At 35.3% G+C, this 26,120-nt stretch overlaps 1 protein-coding gene across 14 annotated transcripts in view; it reads right to left on the reverse strand.

Moving 5' to 3' along the window:
- Window positions 1–201: 201 nt before the first annotated feature.
- PTPRK (protein tyrosine phosphatase receptor type K) overlaps window positions 202–26,120 on the reverse strand; it is a 566,917-nt gene continuing 540,998 nt past the window's right edge. For 10 of the 14 annotated variants that reach the window (XM_060283337.1, XM_060283341.2, XM_060283343.1 and 7 more), the window contains 14 exons: window positions 25,389–25,465; window positions 25,176–25,193; window positions 22,657–22,693; window positions 21,258–21,355; window positions 20,741–20,857; window positions 16,097–16,251; window positions 13,218–13,353; window positions 12,883–13,032; window positions 11,823–11,996; window positions 8,837–8,968; window positions 8,571–8,696; window positions 5,802–5,965; window positions 5,144–5,279; window positions 202–1,660 (listed from right to left, as the gene is read on the reverse strand). In XM_060283337.1, the coding sequence (XP_060139320.1) occupies window positions 1,607–1,660; window positions 5,144–5,279; window positions 5,802–5,965; window positions 8,571–8,696; window positions 8,837–8,968; window positions 11,823–11,996; window positions 12,883–13,032; window positions 13,218–13,353; window positions 16,097–16,251; window positions 20,741–20,857; window positions 21,258–21,355; window positions 22,657–22,693; window positions 25,176–25,193; window positions 25,389–25,465 (1,574 nt within the window). In that variant the 3' untranslated portion in view covers window positions 202–1,606. The remainder of the gene's footprint in view (window positions 1,661–5,143; window positions 5,280–5,801; window positions 5,966–8,570; window positions 8,697–8,836; window positions 8,969–11,822; window positions 11,997–12,882; window positions 13,033–13,217; window positions 13,354–16,096; window positions 16,252–20,740; window positions 20,858–21,257; window positions 21,356–22,656; window positions 22,694–25,175; window positions 25,194–25,388; window positions 25,466–26,120) is intronic. The other 4 variants (XM_060283348.1, XM_030853499.2, XM_030853498.2 and 1 more) reach the window with 1 other exon arrangement.

Raw genomic sequence — 26,120 nt, forward strand, 5'->3', positions numbered from 1 at the left:
TCTTAGTTCCCCCACCAGGGATTGAACCCACACCCCCTGCAGGGGAAGCGTGGAGTCTTAACCACTGGACTGCTAGGGAAGTCCCAAGTTTTACTTTTAATACATTTTATGTGGTCTACTTGTATCAATGAGAATAAGGTATTTATCTGGGAGTGAAGGTATGAAAATTAAGGGGAGAAAATGATGTGCAAACAATAACTGTTGTAATTATAAAAATTTTATTTCACTCTTACTTTAATTAAATCTTCATAAGCACCATGTCATGAACTGGCAATCTAGAAAGAGGATACTGGAATGCTTTAGTCAATAACAAACTGCAAGCTGATGATATGAAGTTACAGCTACACGGAGCATGTGTACAAGACCACATTTAGAAAGGTTCACTTGAGAATCCCACGATGATGCACAAAACAGGATTCTGGCATCAATTTGTTCACACTTCCTATGCTCAGAACCCAAAGAAACACTGGTTCACCTTGACAGTTTACAGTTTGCTAACACTTGACCTTGAAAGCATAAATGTTGCCATCTTGATTTCTTGACCAGTGCTTGGTCATAGGCTGAAAAGACCAATTCCTTTAAAATTTAAATTCTGCTTAAAGGTTATGTTCAACATTATGCAAGTCATCAGCAAGGCCTTTGAATGTGTGCAATTCTCATATATGATCACCAAACCATTACTGACCTAAGGAAATTGTGGAAAATTATATTGCCAGCAAAATGCTTAAATTTGGTCCTACATTAAAAGACCCAATTGCCAAGGTGTTTTACATAAATTTAATTCACAAGCATGTACACAAGAGATTCACTATAAAGAACATTGCTTCCTCGTTTATGAATAAAAAGTTTATCCTCTACTTACACTAAACATACAAAAAATAATCTACAAAAATTGTTTACAGTTGATTTTAGTGAAAGAAAAAGCTTTCTTCAGAAAAAAAAATGATTGTGTGGTGGTAGTAGTTTAGCCATCAAAAAAGGAATGTAAGTAACCAATAAATATAATGTGCTTTCTCCATATAGACATATTTACACTTGAGTCTTTGGCTTATGTTGTTTTCTAAAAAGAACTTTAAATGATCCAGCCATCATTGCACATTAAAGGAAAATAAGCCAGTTATATATATTTATATATTTATATAGAGATCTGCTACACTTGAAACATTAAAAAATGAACTTTCCTATGAATTTGCACAGCTTTTCTTTCTTCTTCCTTGAAAGATTTAACATCTTTTATCTGAAAAAGGGAGAAAAATGCCACATAGAAAGTATTAATTCATGCAACACGTGGTGGCTGCTCTACCAAAGCAGGAGAGAAAAGGCTGCATGTTCACTGGACAAACACTGAGAAGTTCTCATTTGAATCTGCTTCTTATTAAATAAAATTTATGTGGCACGAAATGTTGATGCTTTCATACAGTAATAGAAACTGAGTCCTTTTTATTAAGATACACAACTTCATAAGAAAAATACTTTTACCTCTCAAATGTAAAAGCCTCCCACCCCCCACATTAAAATCTTTCTGCACAGGTGTGACACGTACAACAGCTGCTGGCTCAACAGATGAATGGGCTCTGCTTGGATGCACTGTGAAGTCTCCCCCCAACTAAGATGACTCCAGGTATTCCAAAGCTACGTCGTAGCAGAAACGGTACTGCTCCTGAAAGATGTTAAAACAAAAGGGTGGAGCAAGGTTAAGAAAAAGGAGAAGAATGGAGAATAATAGCTATCAAATGAATACTTGCATTCAATTTAGATTTTTCAAGAATTACAGATTTTTTTTCTATATACAAGTTTAGCATCTAGGCATGCATATTTTACATTTGAGTCTAATGATTGCTGTTTTTTAAGAAAAAGGAACTTGATGTAAAAAGATATGTTGTCTTTGCCTCATATTTTATATCAAATTACAAAAATCTTCAGTATTATCTGATTATAATAGTAATACCTGATCAGTACAGAAAAATTTCCAAGTATAGAAAAAGATAATCAGAAAAAGTTTCTATAAATCTGTTATCAGAAACAACTGTTTAAAATACTACCTTAGTGTCAATTCAGTCCATTTTTATGCATGGTTGAAATAATAATTACTTTAGAATAAATATTAATTGCTTATCTATGTTTGGGGATATAACTTTATATTTTATTTCCTGTTGTTTAGCATTGTTATGTGTCCTTTTCTTATGTTATTTAACACCTCTGTTAATACTTCATAAAAGTCTAATATGTGGATTGACTGTAATATTGCATTTATTTTTTCTTTACTATAAATAATCCTAGAGTGAACATGCAAATATTTTTCTCCTCACTTCAGATACTTTCTTTAGTGTTATTAAAAAAAAGCCAGTCATTTCAGACTGCCACTCAACAAGTCCAAATTCTTAATTTCTTCTTCCAGTTTTATTGAGATGTAATTGACATACAGTACTGTATGTTTAAGGTGTACGGCATAACGATTTGACTTACATACGTGAACATCCAAATTCTCAATTTTTTTTTTTTTTTTTTGCGGTACGCGGGCCTCTCACTGCTGTGGCCTCTCCTGTTGCGGAGCACATGCTCCGGACGCGCAGGCCCAGCGGCCATGGCTCACGGGCCCAGCCGCTCCGCGGCATGCGGGATCCTCCCGGACTGGGGCACGAATCCGTGTGCCCTGCATCGGCAGGCGGACTCTCAACCACTGCACCACCAGGGAAGCTCCAAATTCTTAATTTTTGACACAGTTTTTGGTCTATCAGAGAATTTAAGTAAATTTTTCAAAAATGGTTAGTGGTCCTTAAATTTTTTTGAGCTTACTTTTACCAGAAAAATTTATTTCTTCTGCCTTTATTTATTTAAGACAACTTGGTTAACAAAAATTTTTGAGTTAAAACTGCCTTTCCTCTCAGTCCATCTGTGTGTCGCTCCATTATGAAGAATTTAGAAAAATTCAGACTGCATTACAAATTATTACTTGCAATATGTATTAAAATCTTCCCAATTCAGTCCAAGTGGGTAAAATTCAGGCTGAATTAGAGACCAATCTAAAACACATATTATTTCTAAAGAGAACTTCCAGGTGTCTCCAGCAATAAATGAGGGAAATAAAAACTTTCCCCAAGAGGTCTTTATCAATCCTACCCTAATTATCAAGTAGCTGTGATTTAAATTAGCCTACCACTGTGGCAAGTGCATCTCAAGAACCAAAAAGTGCTTGGGAACTGTCACATCTCTTTAATCAGTCTCTAGCAATTTGGTTTACTCTCTAAATTTTCTTACCAAACTCGTCAGTTCAATTCAACAGCACACTGAACTAATCATTAACCTTGATTAAACACATATTGGGTGTTTAGTCAGGATTCATGGGACATGAATGTAAAGGTAAATAGTAACTCTTAAGAAGGTTCTAGAATGGCAGAGTTTAATCATAGACTTTTTTTTTTTTTAAGGAACAGTGAGAAATCAGAGTTAAATATGGAAGTACGATTTGAACGCTGCGGCCAGAAGTGATCTTATTGATGATTTTGGAAGACTTGATCTGAGAGATAGAGGCAGAGTTTACATTAAAAACTCTTCAGACAGCAGAGAGTTTAAAGACCTAACCATTACCTGCCCATTTTGTAAAAAGACCTCAGAGTTCTACCTCAAAAAACCCTCAAATCTATACCCCACTTCCTCCAGCTCCATTGCCAACACCCCAGTCAAAGCCAATATCATCTTATTGGGACAAGAGCAATACCTAAGGTATAAGCTGGAGTAGAGGGGCTTTGAGGACTTGTAGAAGGGGAAGAAGTCTGTGACCGTTCTTCAAAGTGAAACGGTATAAATGTAACTTCAGATTTTGTCTCAGGAAGCAATGCACCTCTTGTGTGAACAATCCACGAGCAGGAAGTGGTGAAAATACTTTAAAGGTTTATTGAATTGCTCACTTTTGTTATCTGATCATCTTGATAAATGTAGGGCAAGCAACAATGATGTCTTGGTTTTCCTGGTTTACTTTTCTGTGAGCATAAACTACACAGCTGCCCCTGACCTTATCCTGCCATGCACATATGTGTAACCCACAGCCATCACTTTAGAAGTCGAATGTGCTAGAGAAGTTTAACTTTCTTCCTCTGCATACAGCTTCAACCAGATGAGCTCCTACATACACCTACCTCCCTGCTCTTATTTTGTAATCTGTGTTGTGATTTAGTGAGCCCGGGCTAATTCAAATAATATCACATGAACTACGTTCTAAAATTGGTCAAGCTGAAAACTGTCAAAGGCGATAGTTTAAAAAATTATAATTTGACCAGCAATGAAGAATTATAGATAATGACTAAAATAAATTTCATTTGCCCTTTAAAAACTCTGGGTGTCTAAAGTGCTAGATGCAGGGCTTCCCTGGTGGCGCAGTGGTTGAGAATCTGCCTGCCAATGAAGGGGACACGGGTTTGATCCCTGGCCCGGGAAGATCCCATATGCCGTGGAGCAACTAAGCCCGTGCACCACAACGACTGAGCCTGTGCTCTAGAGCCTGCGAGCCACAACTACTGAGCCCGCATGCTGCAGCTACAAAAGCCCACATGCCCAGAATCTGTGCTCCGCAACAAGAGAAACCATCGCAATGAGAAGCCCACGAACTGTGATGAAGAATAGCTCCCACTTGAGGCAACTAGAGAAAGCCCGTGCGCAGCAACAAAGACCCAACACAGCCAAAAATAAATTAAAAAAACAAAGAAACAAACAAAAAAAACTGACATAAAAAGTGCTAGATGCAACCTATGAGTATATCCCTCAAAATGTTTTACCAGTTAATATTGTTTAAGAAATAAAAATAAACAAGAATAAAACCTAGATAGCAGGATTTTCTTATTATAGAACCATTTAACAAATTTTACTGTAGCAAATATTTATTGCTCAGAAGAAACGAACAAAAATCCTACACATTTCCCAAGTTAAATGAAAGTAGTTTTCTTCATCATTAGCAGCTTAGGCAATATGTGATTACGTTTATGTGGGTAAAGAGGGACACTTGGCAGTTCATCAATTAGGCAGGAAAGTCCCCACAAAGACACATTTATACATATGATTCACTATGCGTGTATCAAGTCAAATCAACAAGTAGGTATATGATTGACTAATCTCTACCCTCCCTTCTGTGTACAAGACTGTGACTCACCGGGGCTTCCACCATGTTTGGCTTGCTGTTCCTTAGCGTCTTGACCGCATGGAACACATCGACAACATTTTGCCGTTTCACCATTTCAACAACGATGCCTATAGCACAGAACATGCCACTTCGCCCACCACCATTTCTAAAAGCAAAGAAAGCAAAGGCATTTTAGATCGAAGCTTTTGGTGACCACAGGTCACACAATCATGTTTGGGAAAAGAAAACATTATCTTTTAAATTTTTTCCCTTTGTGTTTTAATTTTGCTTCACATGTGTGCATGTATGTGTAAAGAGCAGAAAGGAAAGATACTTGAGGATGATATTAACTTAGTAGCTTATACTTAGGGACCTGTTACAGGCATAGATGGCTGCAACCTAGATACTTTGAGATTTTGATAGATTTGTACACAGTGTAAATTGGAAAAGTTATTCAGAGTAGTGTTCAAAAGAGTTTAAACTATATAATAACTATACGATAATCAATTTAAAAAATACAAAAGTTGAAGTTAGTAGTGAATTATAGAAACAGGAAGATTGTTTCAAAAGAATGTCTAGTCAAGGTCTGTAAGATGGGAGTCGGTTACTCTTTAACACAGACGTGAAGGCTAATAAGGAAATGACCACCGAGGCCCCCCACATGGCCAAGCCAAGCTGCCACACTCACAGGCAGTGGATGATCGTTCGGCCCTCCCCGTCCTCGCATTCCTCCTGCCATTTTTCCACCTGCAGTATCAGCTTCAAAAATGACCGTTTGGAGCCAGGCACTTCTCGATGAGAAGCCCACCCTAGATACTGAAACTGCTGTACCATCAGATAACCTTCCTGTGGCTGCAGAGGGAAAAGTATTTTTATGTAAATAAGTTGGGGCTAGAATTTTTACTAAAAAGTAAAAGGTTCATATCAATTTACACCATGACATAAATGACACTGACAATGGATTGAATCTAGCTGATGCAAGTCCAAAATATGTACATACCAGTGCAGAAACATTCTAAGTTACATGAGAATTATCAGTTATACAAAATTCTCCCTCATGCTCCATATCCAATAATCAATTCCTACGTTTATACTTCGTAAATAACTTTCAAATTCACCTCCTCTTTATTGCCACTGACATCATTGCACTCTCAATCACAAATCATAATAATCACTTCTTAGTTGATCTCCCTGAACAAACTTCGATCTCCTTTCAAACCATTCTTACCGAAGGCATCATGATTATTTTTAAATGCAAATATGATCTTGTCACTTCCTGATTTAATGGCTTCCAAATGATCTTAGCATAAAACCCAAATTTGCTGCCAAGGCTTAAAAATACCTATATGATAAGGCTCCACCTCTTTCTCTAACTTCACTTTACTCGAACAACCTATTCAAGTTCTAGACACATTGGTCTTCCCTTAATCTATTTATCAAGTCATTTCTTGCCTCAGGAACTTTGCACATACTCTCCCCTTCGCCTTGAACATCTCCTTCTTGCTTGCTTTTCTCAGTCCCAAACAGAGTGATCAACTTGTCTTGGGTTTGCCTTGGACTTTTCTGGTCTTTGCACTAAAATTCATGTGTTCTAGGAAAACTTCCTGTCCTGTGTAAACCAAGGTAGCTGGATATCCCATGCCCAAAGAGCTCCTACAAATTTTTTCAAATTTTGACTTAAATATCACTAACTCAAAGAAGTCTTCTCTGATCACCCAGCTATGTCAGATCACCCAAATCCTCTGTATTTTTCTCTGTAAAATTTCATTTATTTGTAAATGATTATATAAGTTGTTTAATGTTTGTCTTCCCTGATAAAATACAAATTCTTTAAGGACAAGAAAGTCTTTTTCCCTTAAAATATCTATCCCTAGAACCTAGCAAAATACTTTCCAAAGAACAGTATTGTTGAATAAATGAATCAAGACCGTAAACCTTCATATGAAAATGTAAGGAAGAATTTGTAATGCACAAGTGAGCCATATCATAAGGCATCAGATCTGAAGCTTCACATGGCAAGGGCTCATGCATCTTTTGGTAGGACAGGGAACTATCTAGTATAACACCCAACCTCTAGTTGGCGCATACTAAATATTTGGTGAGGTGAATGATATTAAATAATGAGAATGGGAACAGAAAGAAAAATCACGCACTAGTAAGGACCAGAATACCAAATATAGAGGAAGATAAATATGCTGACCAAAAAAAAATGTAACGCAAATTTCAGTTCCTGTTCCTAGAATATTTTTCATATAAACAGCTCAATTAACAGACAGGTCTTACTTTCTTAGTTTAGCAGCTACGGTTTCTCAGCTAAAATATTACTAGAACCATAATGTAACAGATGTGCAGACATAATGAGATTCCTTTAAATTAAAATCTAAGATATGCATGAATATTATGACATGATTGAAGTTATCCTTTTTTTCTCCACTGAAATGAGCAATAGAATTGGATATGAATTTCTTCTCTACTTATACGCATAGAGACGTTAAGCAGAAACACATATAGCCATTTTGATGTGAGAAACACTGAAACATGACAATTCTAATCACACACTTAAAACAAGACATATACATAGAATTGCTGCTCTAAAAGAGAGTAACCTAGCTCTTTAAAAAGACCATAATTCCATGGAAGTTATTACTGTTTTCTTTTCAAATTCTGCTTGCTATGTGGTTACATAATATAAACAGTTTTCATTAGTACTTTTTGGTTTTTTGAAGGAGAGACCCCACACAATTTGTCACTGAAGGCAAAACACATGAAGTGTCAAGGAAAGAAAGACTTCTGAAGGACACAGTTCCTACTTAGCTGCTGGGAAAAGGCACAGTGGTAGCAGCACTGGATCTGGCTATAGATCTGGGCAAAGCCAGATGCTGGGACATTTAGAAAGATGAAATCGTAGATGAGCTGTAGGAGCAGAATCAGTGATGGCTGTGATTTATCTTTTCCTTCATGCCTGGGGCCCTCTCTTATAAGCAGAACTGGAATAGTGACATGGAACCCTTCTATAATGGCTAGTCCGACACATCACTTCCTCCTGTCATCAGTATTATATTCTTATTTTTCAATGGCATGCCTCTTCTGGGTTGGACTATCAATGCTAATAAAACATGCAGTCAACCTCGAGATAAGTCTACTTATACTCAGGGGCCAGGCACAGACAATCAAACTCACTTGAACCTAGGAATCTGAGTTTAGATTTCCATATAGACTACAATAGGCTAGTAACTGACCGGGAAACCTAGCTTCCAGCATTTCTGCTTTCCTGTTTTTAGAATGCATTTTTATTCTAGTGCTAAGGCATAAGATGATTACTAGCTTTGGGAATGATTATATAATGCTTATTAGCTTATTAATTTTACTCTCTCTTTTGTCTGAATGGAAATATACCCCATCATGATTATGGTCACCTGGTTCTGGATCAGCTCAGTTAAAATCATTAATGACTTACTCTTGTTAGATTGCATATCCTAAAAATCCGGTTTATCACATCACAGTCCATTGAACAAGACATACATTCCACTTGGATAGGGCCATATCGTAGCATCCCTTCTTCTGGCCAGTACTGAGGGCAGCCCTAGATGATGAATGTTTTGAAAGAAAAAGAAAATGAGCATTATTTTTTCTAAATAGGGTAGTATAAAGCAGATTTTACCATTTTATTACTACCTTATTAAGTTGTGCGTAAGTACACAAAAGCAACCTATAACCATTAACCTGGGACAAGTCGACTTCATTTAACATCACAATGGAGGTACAGCCATAATCATACACTAATCTCCAGAAGTCTTTCACAGTGTTTGGCAGAGGGTACTGTGTGACGATGAAAGCAGCTGGTTGCCTGTAGCTCTGTGAAAAAACAAGGGAGATGGGGAAACATAAGAACTTCAAATGAATAATTAGTTGTACAAACAGATTCAGCACACTTCAGTGTAGGGCCAGTAAGACACAACAGCTTCATATGGAGATGGAGCCAGCCTGCTGCTTAAGCCCTGGAATAACAGGTTTGGACCACTGCAATATACTGCAACTAGTAATCAGTCAATCTGTTGTATGACTTTGATGCCTCAGCAGTAATTTAAGCCAAGAATTTGTTTTATTTTGTTTATAAAAGTAAATATAGCACAAATACCAAAAGAAAAAAAAAAAAAGAAAACTTCTTGAGGCTAACATCCTTCGTGAGGTACCTGTTGGGCTGTTTCAGTCTTCCAAAGTCTAAGAGGTTAAAGGCATAAAATTCCCTGGCATGTATGTGTGTCTCCGTGTATCTATCTATGTCTAACTGCTATCAGCTGTGAATGGAACTGTTTGGCTCTCCTCCACTCCAAATTAGAAAAACCACGTGTGCCTCAAACTCGTGTGCTTTTATATTATATCGACATTATCAACACATCTTGTAGGCAATCCACTTTCCATAGTTTTCTGGGCATTTCTAATGTATATCAATGAGCAGAATGATGGTTTCAATCATTTAAGATTTTTCAAGTGCCAAAGAGTAAAACCAATGCATGTCCTGGGCCCACATAAGAGGGAATGTCTCCTTGTTTACCAAATGCCCCTTGACTGGGACACAGAGCATTATCTCTTTCCAGAAGGAGAGGATAGGCTCATCTGGCCAATCTGTCATTCTACAGACTAATGATCTGCACTAACAATGAAATATATATTTCTATGAACTAAATTAATGATTTGTAAAAATATAACTAGACAGTTGCCTGAGATGGATTTCTTTAATGCTGATAAAAATTGTCAGTGATCTCCTAACTCATCTGTATCATACTACTCTTTAAGTCCTTCAAGTGTCTTAAACCAGTGTAGAAATTGACCTTTAAACTTCATAGATCCTATCACCATTTGGGAAATGCTGCTAACCATAGCGTTTCACTCCATGGAAGACTTTAGGATAAATCTGAGGAGATAGTAATTCACCAGCTGCTTCTACTTGACCTTAAGACCTTACAAAGTCACACCCACAGTTGGGGTGAGTACCCTCCTAAAGAGGGTATGAAAGCTCATGGGAAAGGATCAGAAGAAAGAAGTAAGCTTCCCTTCCAGTTAAACGTCTGCTCCATGGGAAAGTAAGTCAAGGAAGGCTAAAAGCCTTTTATTCCTTTTTTGAGTCACAAGGGAGGGGAGGGGAGGTTCCTTCCTCTCTAAGTGCAAGAGCACATCTAAGGCTTTGAAATCACAGGATCCTTGGCCTTACCTCCTAATTCTTCACAGGCATGGCGCAGGGTATATGACCCTTACGATGGGGGTAGAGGGCAAGGGAAAGTGGGGAGTGTTGACCAGTGAGCCCACTCTTATTAGCCAAACCGAACCGAAATTTCTGAAGCCCTAACCACACTACTAAATCCACAGGGCAGTTTCAACTACAAAATATATCTGTGTTGAATCACAGGGAATTAAACAGAGAATAAGAACAGGTAGAATACAAGCTTCAGTCTTCATATTGACTAGAAAACAGTCTGAAAATTAGGAAAAAATTTGAAAGAAAAGCCAAAGACAAAAAATGCCTCAAACACATGCCTCATCAATATTCTTTCCTAATATTTTCTTTTCCCCTTTTTCACACGGCCTTTTTTCATCCAAATCCAAACTGGCTCAGAAACAAAAAGTTCTGTGTGTTTTCTCTGTATTTAGTATGTTTGCCTTTCCAGACAATTAAAGTTGGAAGAAAAAGTACAATGAGGATCCAATGTGATTTCAGGAAATATGAGTAATGACTAGGCAAGACTCTGGTCACAGCAGGAGTGGCATCTTTCTACTTGAGCTTGCCTTTAAACTGTTCTGCGCTGTAGAATAAAAAAGATCAAAGCAACTGGGTGAAAGTTAGAATTGGAATGTGGGCTTTTCTAAGTCTTACTATCAGAAGCTAATTTTGGAAACACGATAGGAGCAATTACTTAGAAAGCTTCATTATTAGTCACCCAGGAGTGAACCCTGACTTCTGATTTCTCCTTACTACAGTTCCATAGACTAAAGAGCAAAAACTAGAGATGCTTATGAATGAAGGTGATAAACTAAAAGGATTCTGAACTTGAAACGCTTCTTACTTCTTCCCAAGGTAAGCAAAATAAGGTGGCCAAAGACTAATTTAAAATTCTCTTTCTGTACTGTTCTGTCTATGGGACGCTAACACGCTGAGTACATGCTCTACCATCTACAGTGTGAAGATTGGGGTGGGGTAAGAGAGTTCCTTCATTATGATCGATGTGTTAACATGATATCTTCCATGCCTTCCTTAGTTATTTATATCTAGTCTCAATTAATAACCAATGTAACAAGTTAGCTATAAATTATTGGAACACTAAATGTCAGAGATAAAAATTTCCAAACTAACACAATTTCAGTAGAATATGGCATTCTGTGATTTTAAAACTTCGAAATAGATAAGCATGATTCTCTTTCCTGAAAATAATTAGGATAAAAACTATCACCTGTAGATATTTCTTGTACAGAAATTTTATAATAATTGACAACCAAGTGCCAAACTTATAGTCAAGTCTAAAATTTATAGTGCCTAAGAATCATTGTAAGGGAAATTCAAAATCATTCTCCAAAAAAAATTCGTATTTCAATGAAAGTTTCCAATTTTCCTTTTTAGGCCATTTAAATTTTCTTGAAAAGAGAACTAGCCAGTGTTCATCAATTTTGCAGCTTTTCATGACACTTTACACTAACAAAGAGAGCAGTCTCTTACGTCCATAAGAGCAGCATTGATGTAGTTACTACTCTCCCCATCAATTGTAATTAAAAAAGGCAGACATCTGTCAGGTGGCAGCATGTCCATGAAACGGTTCTTGTCATGGTTCCTTGGCAGACAAGCTATACTGCAGTCCTCAGCTTGTAGTCGAGGGGTGACTGAATTCAAGGTCTGAAAAGAAAAGGGAACCCAGGTTAAAAGACAGTGACCCATTTAATAGCATAACACTGATCTATCAAGCATTTAGGAGGCCAAGTAGAAAGTGAAGGATTTGTGCAAGCCAATGGCATTTGCCACGATGACACGCTGATAGACTTTGTAGTTAAAGCTAATGAAGCCAGAGAAGTGACAAAGAAACAATACACACATTGTACAATGGGCCTCTTCTTAAAAGGGAAAGGGATGCTAAACAACACAGCAACCTGCAAAATGTATTGCCTAACCAAAGAAAATGCAATCAAAGTGGCCCATGATGATGACCCATCATAAAGTTATCATTTGTAATAACATTTTAATATGCCATATTTGAAGACATGCTATTGCATGTTGGAAAGAGCACTGGGCAAAGAATCAAAGTATTAGGTTTCTAGAGTTATTCTTGACTTCACAGTCACATAGCTTTAGGGGTGTTTTAAGGGCAATGAAAACATTGGGGATTATTGAGAGACGATATTTAGCACAAACTCTAGCTATTATTATTAATGTTCTTGATCTCACGTTGTGGGTAACACAGAAGGTTAAAATCCATAAGACTGCATTTGGAAAAAGGTTTTAAACACACCCAAATTACCACTAAATTTGACTTTTATGATACCTTTTCCTGCACTTTTCCGTGAGTCTGAACTCATTTGCCCTTCAAGATGCAGCAGATATGAGCTCATTAACACAAAAGTGACTCCATAATACGTATAATGAAAGAGACGGGTATTATATTATACTTAAAATAGGGTCAAAGGTTATAAATTTGACTTGAAAGATGTTTCTTAGAAGAATTAAGACTGCCCAGAATAAATTGTAATAAGTTGTTCAAAAAAGAGGCTGTAGAAATAGTTAATACCTGGAATTCATCTTTGAGATGTGAAGAGTTTGTCTGGGAGTCTATTCTAATCATATCAAAATATGCAGCTTTAAATTCACAGACAGGTATGGCAGTTTCTCCACATAAGCAGGCTTCTAAAATGGCATCATGAATAAAAATGTACTGTTCCTATCAAAAGAAAGAAAAATTTCATAATATTTAATATAAATGTTCTTTCATCAAAGAATTTTTTCTATATGACTTGATGAGCTATTATCGATTCTATGTGAAAAGCACCTAGTATTTAGTTTGATAAATATTGGAAAGCAAACAACAAAAAAAGGCCACTAGAGGTTAATCAGCAATCAACACACCTCTGTCTGGACCATATTGATACGACGAGATCTTAAGGCTTTGACACAGTTGTAGATGTCAACAACACCCTCTCTTTCAGCCATGTCCAGCATGATGTCAATCACAATGTAACAACCAGTTCGTCCAGCACCAGCACTGAAAAATAAACAGATCTAAAGAACTGCAGGAAGCATGTCTATGAAAATTGAAAGAGCCTTCTGATTTTCAAATAAGTGTAATCAAACTGATTTAACAAAGTATAAGACATAATTTGTACTTACTGTGTAAATGCTTATTAATGAACAAATAACTTCATGTAGAGTATCTACTTTGGTGTAAACTGAGGATTGGAACAAATGAAAAGATACAAGCTTTGCAAATCAAACTGTGTTTTGAAAATAATGTATATATGTCACTCAAGTTCCATAGCTCTCTTACAGTCTTCGCTTTACATAAATTTCAAGCTCGTAGAATTGATCAAGGAGTGGATTCGTGCTTTAAACTTTCACCTGAGACTGAGAGACTCACACTCACGTGGTTGTGGGCACTCGGGCAAAATGCAGGAATGCTGTCTTAGTCAGACAGACTCTTGTCAAGGCAAAAGAACATTAATTCCAAAACCTTTAAATGGAAAATCTGAGGAGTCACAATTCAGGGGAAGTGTTAACAGTGAGGGTGGGGAAGAAAATGGCGATTATCAATGGGGAGGAGACCAACAGTAAAAAGAATATTTGAATGGTGATACAAAGAGAAAATGAAAATGAATTGTGAGGTATGAAATATAATTCTTAACAGGTCACAAAGATGCCACTATCTTACTGTATTTAATTCAGTAGTTGAATCATAATTCACTGTTGATTGTTTTACCCACTGGAAATATTTCTACAAATATTTCTCCAATCATACATAGAAGTCAATGGAGCAAACAAGATATAGTTGGGATTTTTACAGGAAATTCACTTTGTAGTTAGCTTCCTCTTTTCCATAAATTCAGATACCCAAGTGTAAGTAGAAAAATGACACTTCTGTTTCAAGAGAGTATCTGAGAATCTTGGAGCACTTCTGAAGCAAGCCATTCATAGGAAAGTAAACCTCTATGATAAGTCAGGACACCCCATAATTGAAAACCCATTTATCTCATTTTCTAAATGCATAGATAGACTATTAACATTATTTCTTTGTTGTCCAGATTTGGTCATTTCTCTTAAACTTACTGTTATTTAAGAAATTTAAGTAAAAGGTATTGTGGCTATCTCTATTTCTTTTTTTTGCCTACCATCTTCTCAATCACTGTTCCCAGGGTTTGAGACAAGAAAGTAATTGAAGAGTATATCAGATTTCTTGAGGAGGATTGAACAGATTTTTTTTTGCAAGGTACACAGTATCTGATCCTAATGGGACGCCTTACTTTTACTGTATTCTTTGTGCTTTATTTTCCCCCTTTTATACATGGTCATTTAAATACTGAATAGTCTGGATTTTCAGAAAGAAAAAAAATGCTTAAGCACAATCTATTATGTAGCTTGGAAGGGACAGTATTTGAGAATAGTGTGCAGCATTTAGGAAAAGCTTTTCAGATTCAGTACATATTTTTCTGTTCATATCTCAAAATGAGGCCATGTAATTTGCTTTTAGTGTCTCTGAATGCTTGTTTTAAGAGAAGTTTCTAATCAGAAGAAAGTCTGGATAATCAGATTTTTCTGGCATATATTTGCTGGATTTTACTGATGTAGTCTTCAAGGTTCTCTGATGGATGGCTTTTAAAAAAAGAAAATTCTTAAGTACCTGTTTTACAGCACAAATTCTTGCAATTTAAACCATTTAATAACTTTCTATGCCTCAAATTTAGTTTTTTTTTATTCTTAGAAGCTTTATTCATACTAACCAAAAATTGGCACCAAAGCCAATATTCATCAACAGGAAAATGGATAAACAAATTGTGATATATGTCATAAAATAGAATATTATTTAGCAGTAAAAGGAAATAAACTACTGATAAAAGCAACACACTGGATGAATCTCCAAAACATTAAGTTGATCAAAAGAAGTCAGACGCAAAGAAGACATAAGTATGATTCTATATATGTGAAGTTCAAGGCCTGGCAAAGCAAATCTGTGGTGATAGAAATCAGAATAATGGTTGCCTCTGTGTGGGAAGGACAATAAACTGGATAGGGTATGAGAAAACTTTTAGCAATGATGGAATTATTATCTTCCCCCCTCCACACACACATTGTATTTTATTTTTACCAAATTTAGTTTTAAAAGCTGGGATTCTATTGGGAATTTACTAGATAGGCAAGAAATCTCTATCTTTACCTACCATTCCAAAATATAATATGGGATTTGCAAAAGTGATCTAAAAAAAAAACAAACCACAACACATCTGCACACACAGATGTTGCCACTAAAAGGCAGAGTTTCTACACTCGCAATTATAGACAGTACTACACACATTACGATGAATATATTTATTTCTGAAGTTTCTATTTTATATCTTCCTTAGAGTTAACTTTTATTTTATTACTGTTTTACCTTATCTGTAATACATGAAAGCTGAAACCTTGTAAGCCAGCGGTCCCCAACCTTTTTGGCACTAGAGACCGGTTTTGTGGAAGACAATTTTTCCACAGCCCCCGGCGGGGTGGGTAGGGGAATGGATCAGGCAGTAACGCCAGCGCTCGGGAGCGCTGGGGAGTGGGAGATGAAGCTTCGCTCACTTCTCTCTCTCTCTCTCTCTCTCTCTCTCTCACTCTCTCTCCCCACCTCTTGCCCTACCGGCCCAGGGGGTGGGGACGCCTGTTGTCAGTATGCATTAGTTTTTGTGCTTACAAGCCTTGTCTGGATATTTTTAAAAAGCTGACTGCACACAGTCAATGCCATGTGGACTACCACTTACCTGCAATGCACAACGATGGGGCCAGCGCTGGGAGGGTTGGAGAACTTGACCCGCCGGATAAAGGAAAGAAGGCCTGTAGCATGGTAGGGTACTCCATGGTCAGGCCAGCCGGTGAAATGGAACTGTTTAACTTCACGCATCTCACTGTATCCCCTCTGTGCAAACATGTAAAGAAGTGTTTTCAAAAGGACCAAAATAGAGCCATTAAAGACAACCACGAGTACTAGACCTGATTGACAATGAAAAAAATCAGAAATTTATCAAAGACCATGCTTTTTCTGAAAAAGGATGCTGACATGGCCTAGGAGCTTACCTTTATTGTCAGACAACTGCCAAAGAAAGAAAATTAGAAGTCTTGCTCAGTTCTATAAGTCTGGGTAAATTGTATTTACCTTGACAGTCTGTTCCTTACTTGGAATGACAACACATAAAATGATTAGGGGAAAAGGAAGAAATGGGAAGTTAAAACGCTGCCCTATTGACCCAATGCACTGAGTTCTCAAGTGGTGTATAAAAGCAACTTTCTACTTCTCACCTCACAAAGAGATTCTGATGCCTTGCTTATCCATGTTGAAAATAGTTTTGATGTATAGCATGTAGGGATTTTCCAGAACAGTACTACTCTAGATTGGTTTGTAAAAATATACAGACAGCTAAACTGTTCTTTGGGCAGACTATTTTTCTAAACTCTGTGAAAGAATTCAGCACACAGAGGATTACTTATGGCAACAAAAATACAAAATGAAAGAAGCAAAGCATCCATCGTCATGTCTCTCTCCTGTTGGGTTAACTTAAGAGAACCCTTTCAATGCACATTTCAAAGCTCTTCCCTTCCTTTTCTTTTTTCCCCCTTCCTTTTTGTTAAAAGAAGCCTGTACATTGTAGTAGCAGTGCTTGGAGAATATAGATGAAATGCTGCATAATTTATTTTTAAGAATCCACATTTGTAGCCCCCCAAACCCCACTATGATCCATATATTTCCAACTCTACTGTGAGATCTGTGAATCTCAGTTTCACTTGTTCCTCAGAAAAGGTGGGAAAATTGCATGAAATAAATGAACTAAATTGAGAAAGTTTATCTTTAGATTCCATCTTTTTTTTTTTTTTTTTTTTTGCGGTACACGGGCCTCTCACTGTTGTGGCCTCTCCCATTGCGGAGCACAGGCTCCGGACGCTCAGGCTCAGCGGCCATGGCTCACGGGCCCAGCCGCTCCGCGGCATGTGGGTTCCTTCCGGACCGGGGCACGAACCCGTGTTCCCTGCATCGGCAGGCGGACTCTCAACCACTGCGCCACCAGGGAAGCCCTAGATTCCATCTTAAACAGACTAATACCACCCAAACCTTGGAAGCCAGTGATCATATCTTATAATTCTTTTTCTTTCCCGTTCCTAGTACAATACCATACACAAAGCAGGGCTCAACAAATAAGTATAAGAGTGACAATGAAAAACATCACCATGGAATTGTGCAAATAAAATCACTTTCTTAACTACTTTTCAAGTCAGCTCCAGTGAGGAAGGCCATAAATTATTCAAAGATCTGACTTTAGACAATCACTTCATCTCCTCTGCATTGATCCTTTTGCTGGAGTTGCTGTAAGGACCTCGCTCTTTTTAGAAAATTTTAATATCTGGCAATGCATGTTCCCTTATTGTTTATTTTACTTAAATATTCCTGAGTAATTTTCAAATATGTGATGTAAAAAAAAAATCACTCTTTTTCAGTGTTTTTTCTAAATAACAAGAAAATAAAATAAAAATAAAACCCCAATAATGTTACAATGTTAACAATGTTAGCAAGTCTCCTTATTTTTCTAATATAATTAGAGTATGCCTATAAATGTCTTTTAAATAAAATTAAGTGCATTACAATATCTATTAATAAAATCCCATGGTTTTGCTCCTGTAATGCACTAAAATAATGAAATATCCTGCTAGATTTCCTACCACAGTTGTAAAATCCTTGTATTCTTAAAAAACAATCATGAAAGATCGTGTTGCGATCTTTTCTTAATTCACTGCTGGATTCAAATTTTCAGCATGTTCTTGAATGAAGTTGGTTCTGTAATGTATGTGTGTGTACATACTTGAGAAAGGGAGAGAGAGACTGAAAAAGAGAGAGACAGAGAGAAGAGCTTGAGAGAGTCCTATTTCTATGTGGTTCTGTTATCACAGTTATGCTAGCTTTTAAAATACATTTAGTTGGTTTTAATGATTTTCTATGGCCTAAATAGTTTGATTAACTTAGGCATTAGCTATTCATTAGTTATTCTTTAAAGGTTAAAGAAACCTCAATTACGAAACCATAATACAATTTTAATGGCAAATTTTAACACTCATTCTATTTTCTTTTACTATCTGTTCAGATTCCTAACTCTCTTTGAGTCAATTTTTGGAAATTATTATTTGCTAGAATATCAGTGTACCTAGACTAAAATCTGTCTCCAAGTTCACACGTCCTATTTTTTATAATTTTCCTAATAGCACTGTAACTGTAGTTATATACCTTTTGTGTTATCTAATGTTGCATATTTTGTTTTGATTGTTCTTCATTTGGAATTGACAAGTGGTTTAGTTACTTTATTCCTCTTTTCAAGGCAATAGCTCTTTGATTAAATTTATTCTTTTTTGTTTGTGTTTTGGTTTTATATTTAATTTTTCCTTTGTTTTATTGACTTTTTTTCCTGATTTTCTAATTTTATGAATTTTCACAAGATTTTAGACTGCCTTTCAAAATAGAAATCATTTTTGAGTATATATTTTTCTCATAAGATAACTTGTGGGAAATTTTGACATGAAATTGTTTATCTTTACAATATAATTTTAGTTTTAAGGCTATAGTTCAAAGATTATTCAAAAGAGGCTTTGGTGATTTCTGAGCCTAATCTGGGGGATCATTGGTCAGTGATTTGTTTTTTATTTTCCATTGGTTTTGGAAATGTCTTGAATTTTCGTTATACATTCAGATTTCCTTTATAACTAAGTACATGATTGATTTTTTTATAAAACTTTAATGAACTTACAAGAAGAATGTATACTCCAAATTCTCTCTTTCCATAATAATGGGATCTAGCTATTCATTAAATCATGCTTGATGGTTCTTTTCTTGAAATCTCCTACATCTTTGCTTATTTTTTTCTACTTGATTTGTCTAAGAAATTTTCATACATACTTTATAGCTGTGATCATCATAATCATGTTGTTCTGTATGATGGTACTTTCCATTTAATATTTGCCCTAATTATTTTTTATGATGGTAAAATTACTTATAAATATCATTTGCAAAGAGTGGTATTTCCAGATCATAGATGTATAATTTAACTATCTATTGTGGACAGTTATGGTTATCTATAATTTTCTATGACTATATATGAGTCATTGTATTTTTAATAAATTTTTTAGGATAGATTCATAGAAGGTAAGTTTCTTGGTCAAAGGACATCAATATTTTAAAGTTCTGTAGATACACTGATTTACAGAGGGTTTATGTCAATTTAAGTACAATCAGCTACATATGAAAATATCTGTCTCACCATATCCTTAAAATCAATGAGGATTAGAATTCTTTTTTAAAAAGGTCTGGCTGATTTGAAAGTACAAAATGGTATAGCATGAGGTTAAACATTTTCAATAGGCAGCTTAGCAGTTCCTTTTTTTGGGGGGGATTCTATTGTTTCCTTTCTATTTATATTAACACTATGAATTAAGAATATTAAATAATCACAGATTTGTTTTGTTGCGTGTACATCTTTTAATTTAAAATTTTTTGATACAGATAATTTTACACTTTTGTGTAGTCAAATTTATTAAACTTTTCTGCAACAATGTATGTTATTGCTCCTACGTCTTACTTCAGTCTACTTACACTGCCCACTCTGCTTCAGTCTTTCTGATCCTGTTAAAAAAAAGTCAGATCATGTTACTCCTGGGCTTGAACCCTCCAATGGCTGGCTACCTTTACCTTTAATACAAACTAAAATCATCATAGTAGCTCATAAGGGCTCACTTATCTGGCTCTGTTATTTCTCTGACTTTATCTCGTATTTCTTTCCCCTTCACTTACCTATCTCTGAATACCCTAGATTCCTGGCTGTTTCTCATGATGACAGGAATATCATGCCTTTAGGTCTCTGAAATGACTCTTCCCTCCATCAGGAATATTCTGCCTGGGACAACTTCCCTGGGATATGATCCTTCCCTGGGATATATAATAGTTGTATCACTCACTCCCTCATTTCCTTCAAGCCTTTACTTATGTTACTTTCTCAACAACTCCTTTCCTGATCATTCTGTTAAAACTGTAGGCCATTCCTTCCTCTACCTCAGCAATTTTCCCTACTTCCATTCCCAACATTATTTTTCTCCATGGTACTTTTCAAAATATGTGGTGTATTTGTTTATTTGATAATTTTTAATGTCTTTCTCCCCTCAACAGACTATAAGCTCCACAAGAGCAGGGATTTAATATGTGTCCCAAGATTTAGAAACATGCCCGGCACATGTTATGCTCTCAAATAAATATCTGTGGAATGAATGAATGAATAGATTTGATAGCATCATCAAGACAAATCTTAACATGGATTTTAAGAAAAAAAAAAAAAAGTTTCAATATACATATTTTTGTAGAACTTTAGGGTACTTACCCTTTCCAGGGTGAATGTCCTGACTACATATTCAGCAAGTGGTTCCATTTCTACACAAGTTACTTTGAAGTCACCATAAACTTCAGTATCATCAGGCCAATATTTATAGCACTTAACCTAAACAACAAAAAGTATATATAGGTGAACCTGAGTATATAATACCCATTAACCAAGATGATTTAATTTCAGTGATAACTCTTCAGGTCACAATTAAAAGACAGTGTAAAAATCTACAAATGAGATAAAATAACCTGTTACACAATAAATAGAAAGATTTTGTGCAGTTTCATAAAAACATACAAGCCTGATAATGCAATTAGATTCTAGTACAAAATCAAAGCTTACTTTATTTATTAAATAAGAAATAATTTCTCAGCAATCAAAGACTCACTTGAAATGGTATGCCTAAGAATTTTTTTTCAAACAATTGAATGATATTCTATTTTAAGTGTGTTATGTTTTGCTATTCAACTTACAGTCATATTCTGTGACACACAGATTTTTTTGTGCCTCTTACCCGGCCAACTTCAACTAAATTTGTAACCATCACAATGCAGGCGGACTGCTCTTGCCAGATCATTCTCCAGAAATCATATACTGTTTCATGAACTGGGCCTATAAAAAATTAATTTGAATATTATGTTATCAGAGAAATTTTGTAGTTATTAAGAAGTTTAGACAAGATAAAAAGCACTATAAACTAAATGACCCAAAGAAGAAAAATTAAAGGTGTAACACAAAATGTCACTGAAAGTACTTAAATTCAGTTCATATCTAAATTCACACTAAAGGCAAAAACATAGGCATGTACAAGTTTGTTTCAGTTTGCCTTCTATGTTTTCAAATTCAGAAAAGAAATCACTAGTTTTTAGGGTACTTATATCTATCTCTAAGTTACTTTAATGCATCTTCATGTACATGTCAAAATAGGAAGTCTTACACCACCATCAACCAAACAGCACATATTACCAAATAAATATACACACATCATTTATAAACAGTGCATGTTTAGGGGTTAATGAAGAACTATCATACATATAAGGACACATTCTAATCTTACAGTATCATCTCTGAACTGCAAAAGCAGCTGCTGGGCTCTACTCTACCCTATACCATGAAACCAGAATATTATTCACCATGGATGATCTTTCTAACTTTAAAGAGTTTATAATTAAACTCAATTACACCAAAGATATGTGAAAAACACTTAGAAAATGACCGCTGTCAAAAGAGCAAATTAACTTTTGTTTTACTTTCCTCTTTTATAAAATAAGATGTGCAGGTTTCTCTTCTGATGGTCAGTGGTCAGTTTGGGGAGATTACTAGAGTGGTTTTGGTGTTACTGTTAGTATACTTTTATTTCCCAGTGTGCCACTATAACAAGATTTCTTTACTGTCTTCTTATTTTCCACGAAGAATGAACTCGACTAAGTTCCCTTTAGCCCTTTGTTTTGTCTTAGTCTTGACTTTAAAACAATTGTTGCAAGACAGTCCAGTATTTCATTATAGCAGTGTTGGTCTTGGGTACTATTACGTGCCAGGCCGACAGCCTCTGTTGCAAGAAAACAGGCACCTTACACAAGATGAGATCTAACTTGCTTTCATCAAAAAATAAGTAATTTCTCTGCCCATCCCTGTTGACTAGTGGTCTGGGACATCAGGATACTAAGAACCAAATCTCAAAACTACCAGCAGCTTCTCGTTTACTTTTAATTAAAAAAAAAATCAAGGTTTAATTTATATACATTTTAAACAGAGAAAACAATTTGTATTATACAAATGAATAAAAAGCAGTGTTAAGCAGAAAATCTGATCTTTTTTTTTTCAGTTAATTCAGATAAAATTACAAAAAAAATCACATGGATGACTTAAGCAAGTTTGGTTACTCTATTACATTTAAAAAGGCAAAGTTTTACCTTGAGTTGCAATGTAGTGGCTTGGTCTCTGGTAGCCCTAAAATAGGAGCACAAATTGGTCATCATTTTATATCAGCGTCAGAAATAAATGAATGAAGGCATAAAAAGATGAAGACAACCACCTGTTAAGATTAAGTTACAGTAAAAAGTCCAGAAATGAGTAGTGAACTCATAGTTCACTTCTCAAACCTAGGTTATCTGAAAGGTAAAAATAAAGCAAAAATTAAATATTTTAAGGGCTCTGATTAAAATATATATTACATAATTGAGTTTTGTTTGCTAGGAAATAACTTCATAGATTTTGTTTGGTTTCACTAAAATGTTTATGCCTTCATGTTAATCTTTAGTCATTCATTCCTGGCAAAATTGTGTTCAAAAATATTAATTCTTATTTTATCATCCAAAAGTACAACACACTGCATTACAAATAGACAACGACATATTAGAACCATAAAAAAATAACAGAACATTCCAATGTTAGAGCTGGACAATGCATGCGTGCATCAAGTCAAAGTCCTGCTGAGATTTTTTAGAGAATATTTCTGTTCTATAATATGTTCAGGAATCTGCCAAAACTATTTTGTGTGTGCTGATAACATTAATTTACACACACATAATTATAGGTACACACATATATAGGGAAAGAAATCTTTTAAAAAATGCATCTTATCCTGAACAAAAGGTTTAGTATTTTTTTCTTTCTTTTTTTAGTGTGCCTTGAGTTCTATGTGGTTAAGCACTTAATATTGTTTCAATAAAGAAATTATTCCAGATAAGGGATAAGTTGTTAGCTGCTTTCAACTGGTTTGAATTCCAAAAGACCATGAATAGCAAAAATGTTAATGGTATAATAAGGTTAAGCTTTGACTTTGTTGTGTCTTGAGCAAAGGGCTTTAGTAAAAGCCTGAGTTAGCAGACCATCTGGTCCTAACCAAAATATCCATAAGACATTTGGTCCACGTCAAGGTTCTTGATATTTACAGGATCCCTTGGTTGTGTCCAAAATGTCCATAAGACACTTAGTCTATGCTGAAAGGCCCTTAAAATTTGGTTCCATCTAAAATGTGCATGAGCTTACTAGGTCCATGCCAAATGGTTTCGGATGGCACCAAATATCAAGAACTTTTGGCGTGGACCAAAGGTCTCCATGGACATTTTGGATAGGACCAAATGTCCTGCCAGGGTCTTGGCAGAAAACCAAGGTTAAACTAAATGGGTAAGAACAAGTATAAATTTGTCAGAGGACTGCTGATATATTTACTCTAGAGAGTAGACTGTTAAGTTTAGTTTTCCATGTTGAGATGTCTGATAAATTTGAAATATTGAATGAGAGTAAAATGATGAGCAGAAATTTAACCAATATACTCAGAGACTATACTTAATAAAATTCATTCATCAAATATATAAATAATGACAATTCACAAAATAACAGTAAAACATGAGCTTAATAAATGTGATAAAAATTATTTCCTATTTATAGAAATTAGAAAAAGTTGGGTCCTCATTTTCGTATCTTTTATATATCTAAAAATGTATCATATATGCTGCAATACTTGATATTTCTACCTTTTGCCTCACAATTAATGCATATTTAGAATTAATTAATTTCAGCACACCTAGGTTTGGATTATTTTTTTTAAAAAATAGCTTAAGTTTAATGAGTGCTTAATATGTGCTAGGCATTGTGCTAAATGCTCAACATGAATTACTTCATTTAATTCTCACAACAAAATGATGAGGTTAGTGGTATTATTATTACCCCCACTGTAAAGATGAGGAAACTGAGGCACAGAGAGATGAATCAACATTCTCACAATTTCCAGTGTGATTTTGAACCAGGAAGTATGAACAGAGCCTGTCCTTCTTATATGTAATGTAATATATTGCCTCCTTAATATTTTATTTTATTTGATAATTACTTTCCATTAAATAAAGAATTTACATGTAGATATGTTTGCAACCAAAACTGAACAGCAGAATGTATGATCAAAACAAACTTTCATTTGTATGATTCAATATATATGTGTGATATGCGTATTTTACAAATGCAGTTTAGTAATTATTTTGCCTAAGGATTTTCAATACTTTACAAACCAATACCACACACCACAAAATAGTCTCCCTACCCAGTTTTAACATCAGAAGTCAAATGTAAAAAAGTAAAATTTCAGAAACACTAATACACATCATACTATCCAGCTTCTCACATATGTTTGGGGAAGGGTAAGGAATAAAAACCAGAAACAGAAACCATCAACAAATAAAACTCGAGTACATAATAAATTGTCAAAAGCTAAAAATGGTCCTGTTTTTCTAAACATAGAAAAGGGAAAGAGGTAAAGTAGATCTTTACACATGTAAAGGAGTTACAAAAAAATGAACATAGGTACACCGTATGAGGCTAATTAGGGGAAGCATGCAGAGATAGCTAGTAGTGAGCATTAGTAGTAACTGTAATTGAGCAGTTAACATTAAATATTTATGATAGGGTGCTGTTATTTACATATAGTGGTACTTACATCCCTGTACAGCCAAATCTACAGCCCAAACCAAAGTCAGGTGTGAAAGAAAGCACAACAACGTCAGTAAGTACTAGGACGTAGAACAAGGAAAAGTGTACAGTTTGTTCTTTATTTTAAAAAGCTAGCAATCACTTTATAGGTAATAACAAGCAAAAAGATTTACATATATAAGCCAACAAGTTGGGCATACTGAAGGATAAAAATACTTACATCTATATAGTTGGCATTAATGTAATCTGAAGAAGGATCATCCTCAACAGGTTGCAAAATTACTCTGGAATGATCATCTAAATTTTTTAAAGGATAAAATAAAAGCTATTAAATTTTCCCCCTGTTCTGAGACAATGACCCTAGTAGAGACTTAAAATAATTCGGTGGTTAACAGCTGATTATCCATAATATACTTTCAAAATTTCCTTGGATACCAGTCATTTGAAGAAATGCAAGAACTTTAATGAGCTCATTACTTATTACAATGATAATATTCTGTTAATAAAGCTTCAATGACTAACATTTATAGTCAGAAAGCTTTTACGGGACATGATAATGTCTGATAAATTATCATTTGAGTCATAAATTTTTCTAAAGAACTGAACTTGCCTTAACTCCTAATTTTGCTTGTTAGGCATGATTCTATATGGGTGGGATCTTTTCTCCCCGTACTTTACAGAAAATGAGCCACAGAACTAGGGAGTGAATTTCGAACCCCTGCTCTCAACTTGTTTTGTGAGAGTGAAGGTTAAATTCTGATGTATTCAAAAGACAGTGTAAAATAATTTAAATTGAGAATAAAGTGGTCTAAGTAAATCAGCAGTTAGTTACAAGCTAAACTATCTGTTACTTTTCTTACTGCCCCTTTGGTTTCATATGATAATCAATTTATTTACCTCATGAATACATTGTAAAGACTTCATCAGGAGGAAGTCCCTTATGATAAGTAAC

Source organism: Globicephala melas, chromosome 14 (assembly GCF_963455315.2).
Source record: "Globicephala melas chromosome 14, mGloMel1.2, whole genome shotgun sequence".
NCBI lineage: Eukaryota > Metazoa > Chordata > Mammalia > Artiodactyla > Delphinidae > Globicephala > Globicephala melas.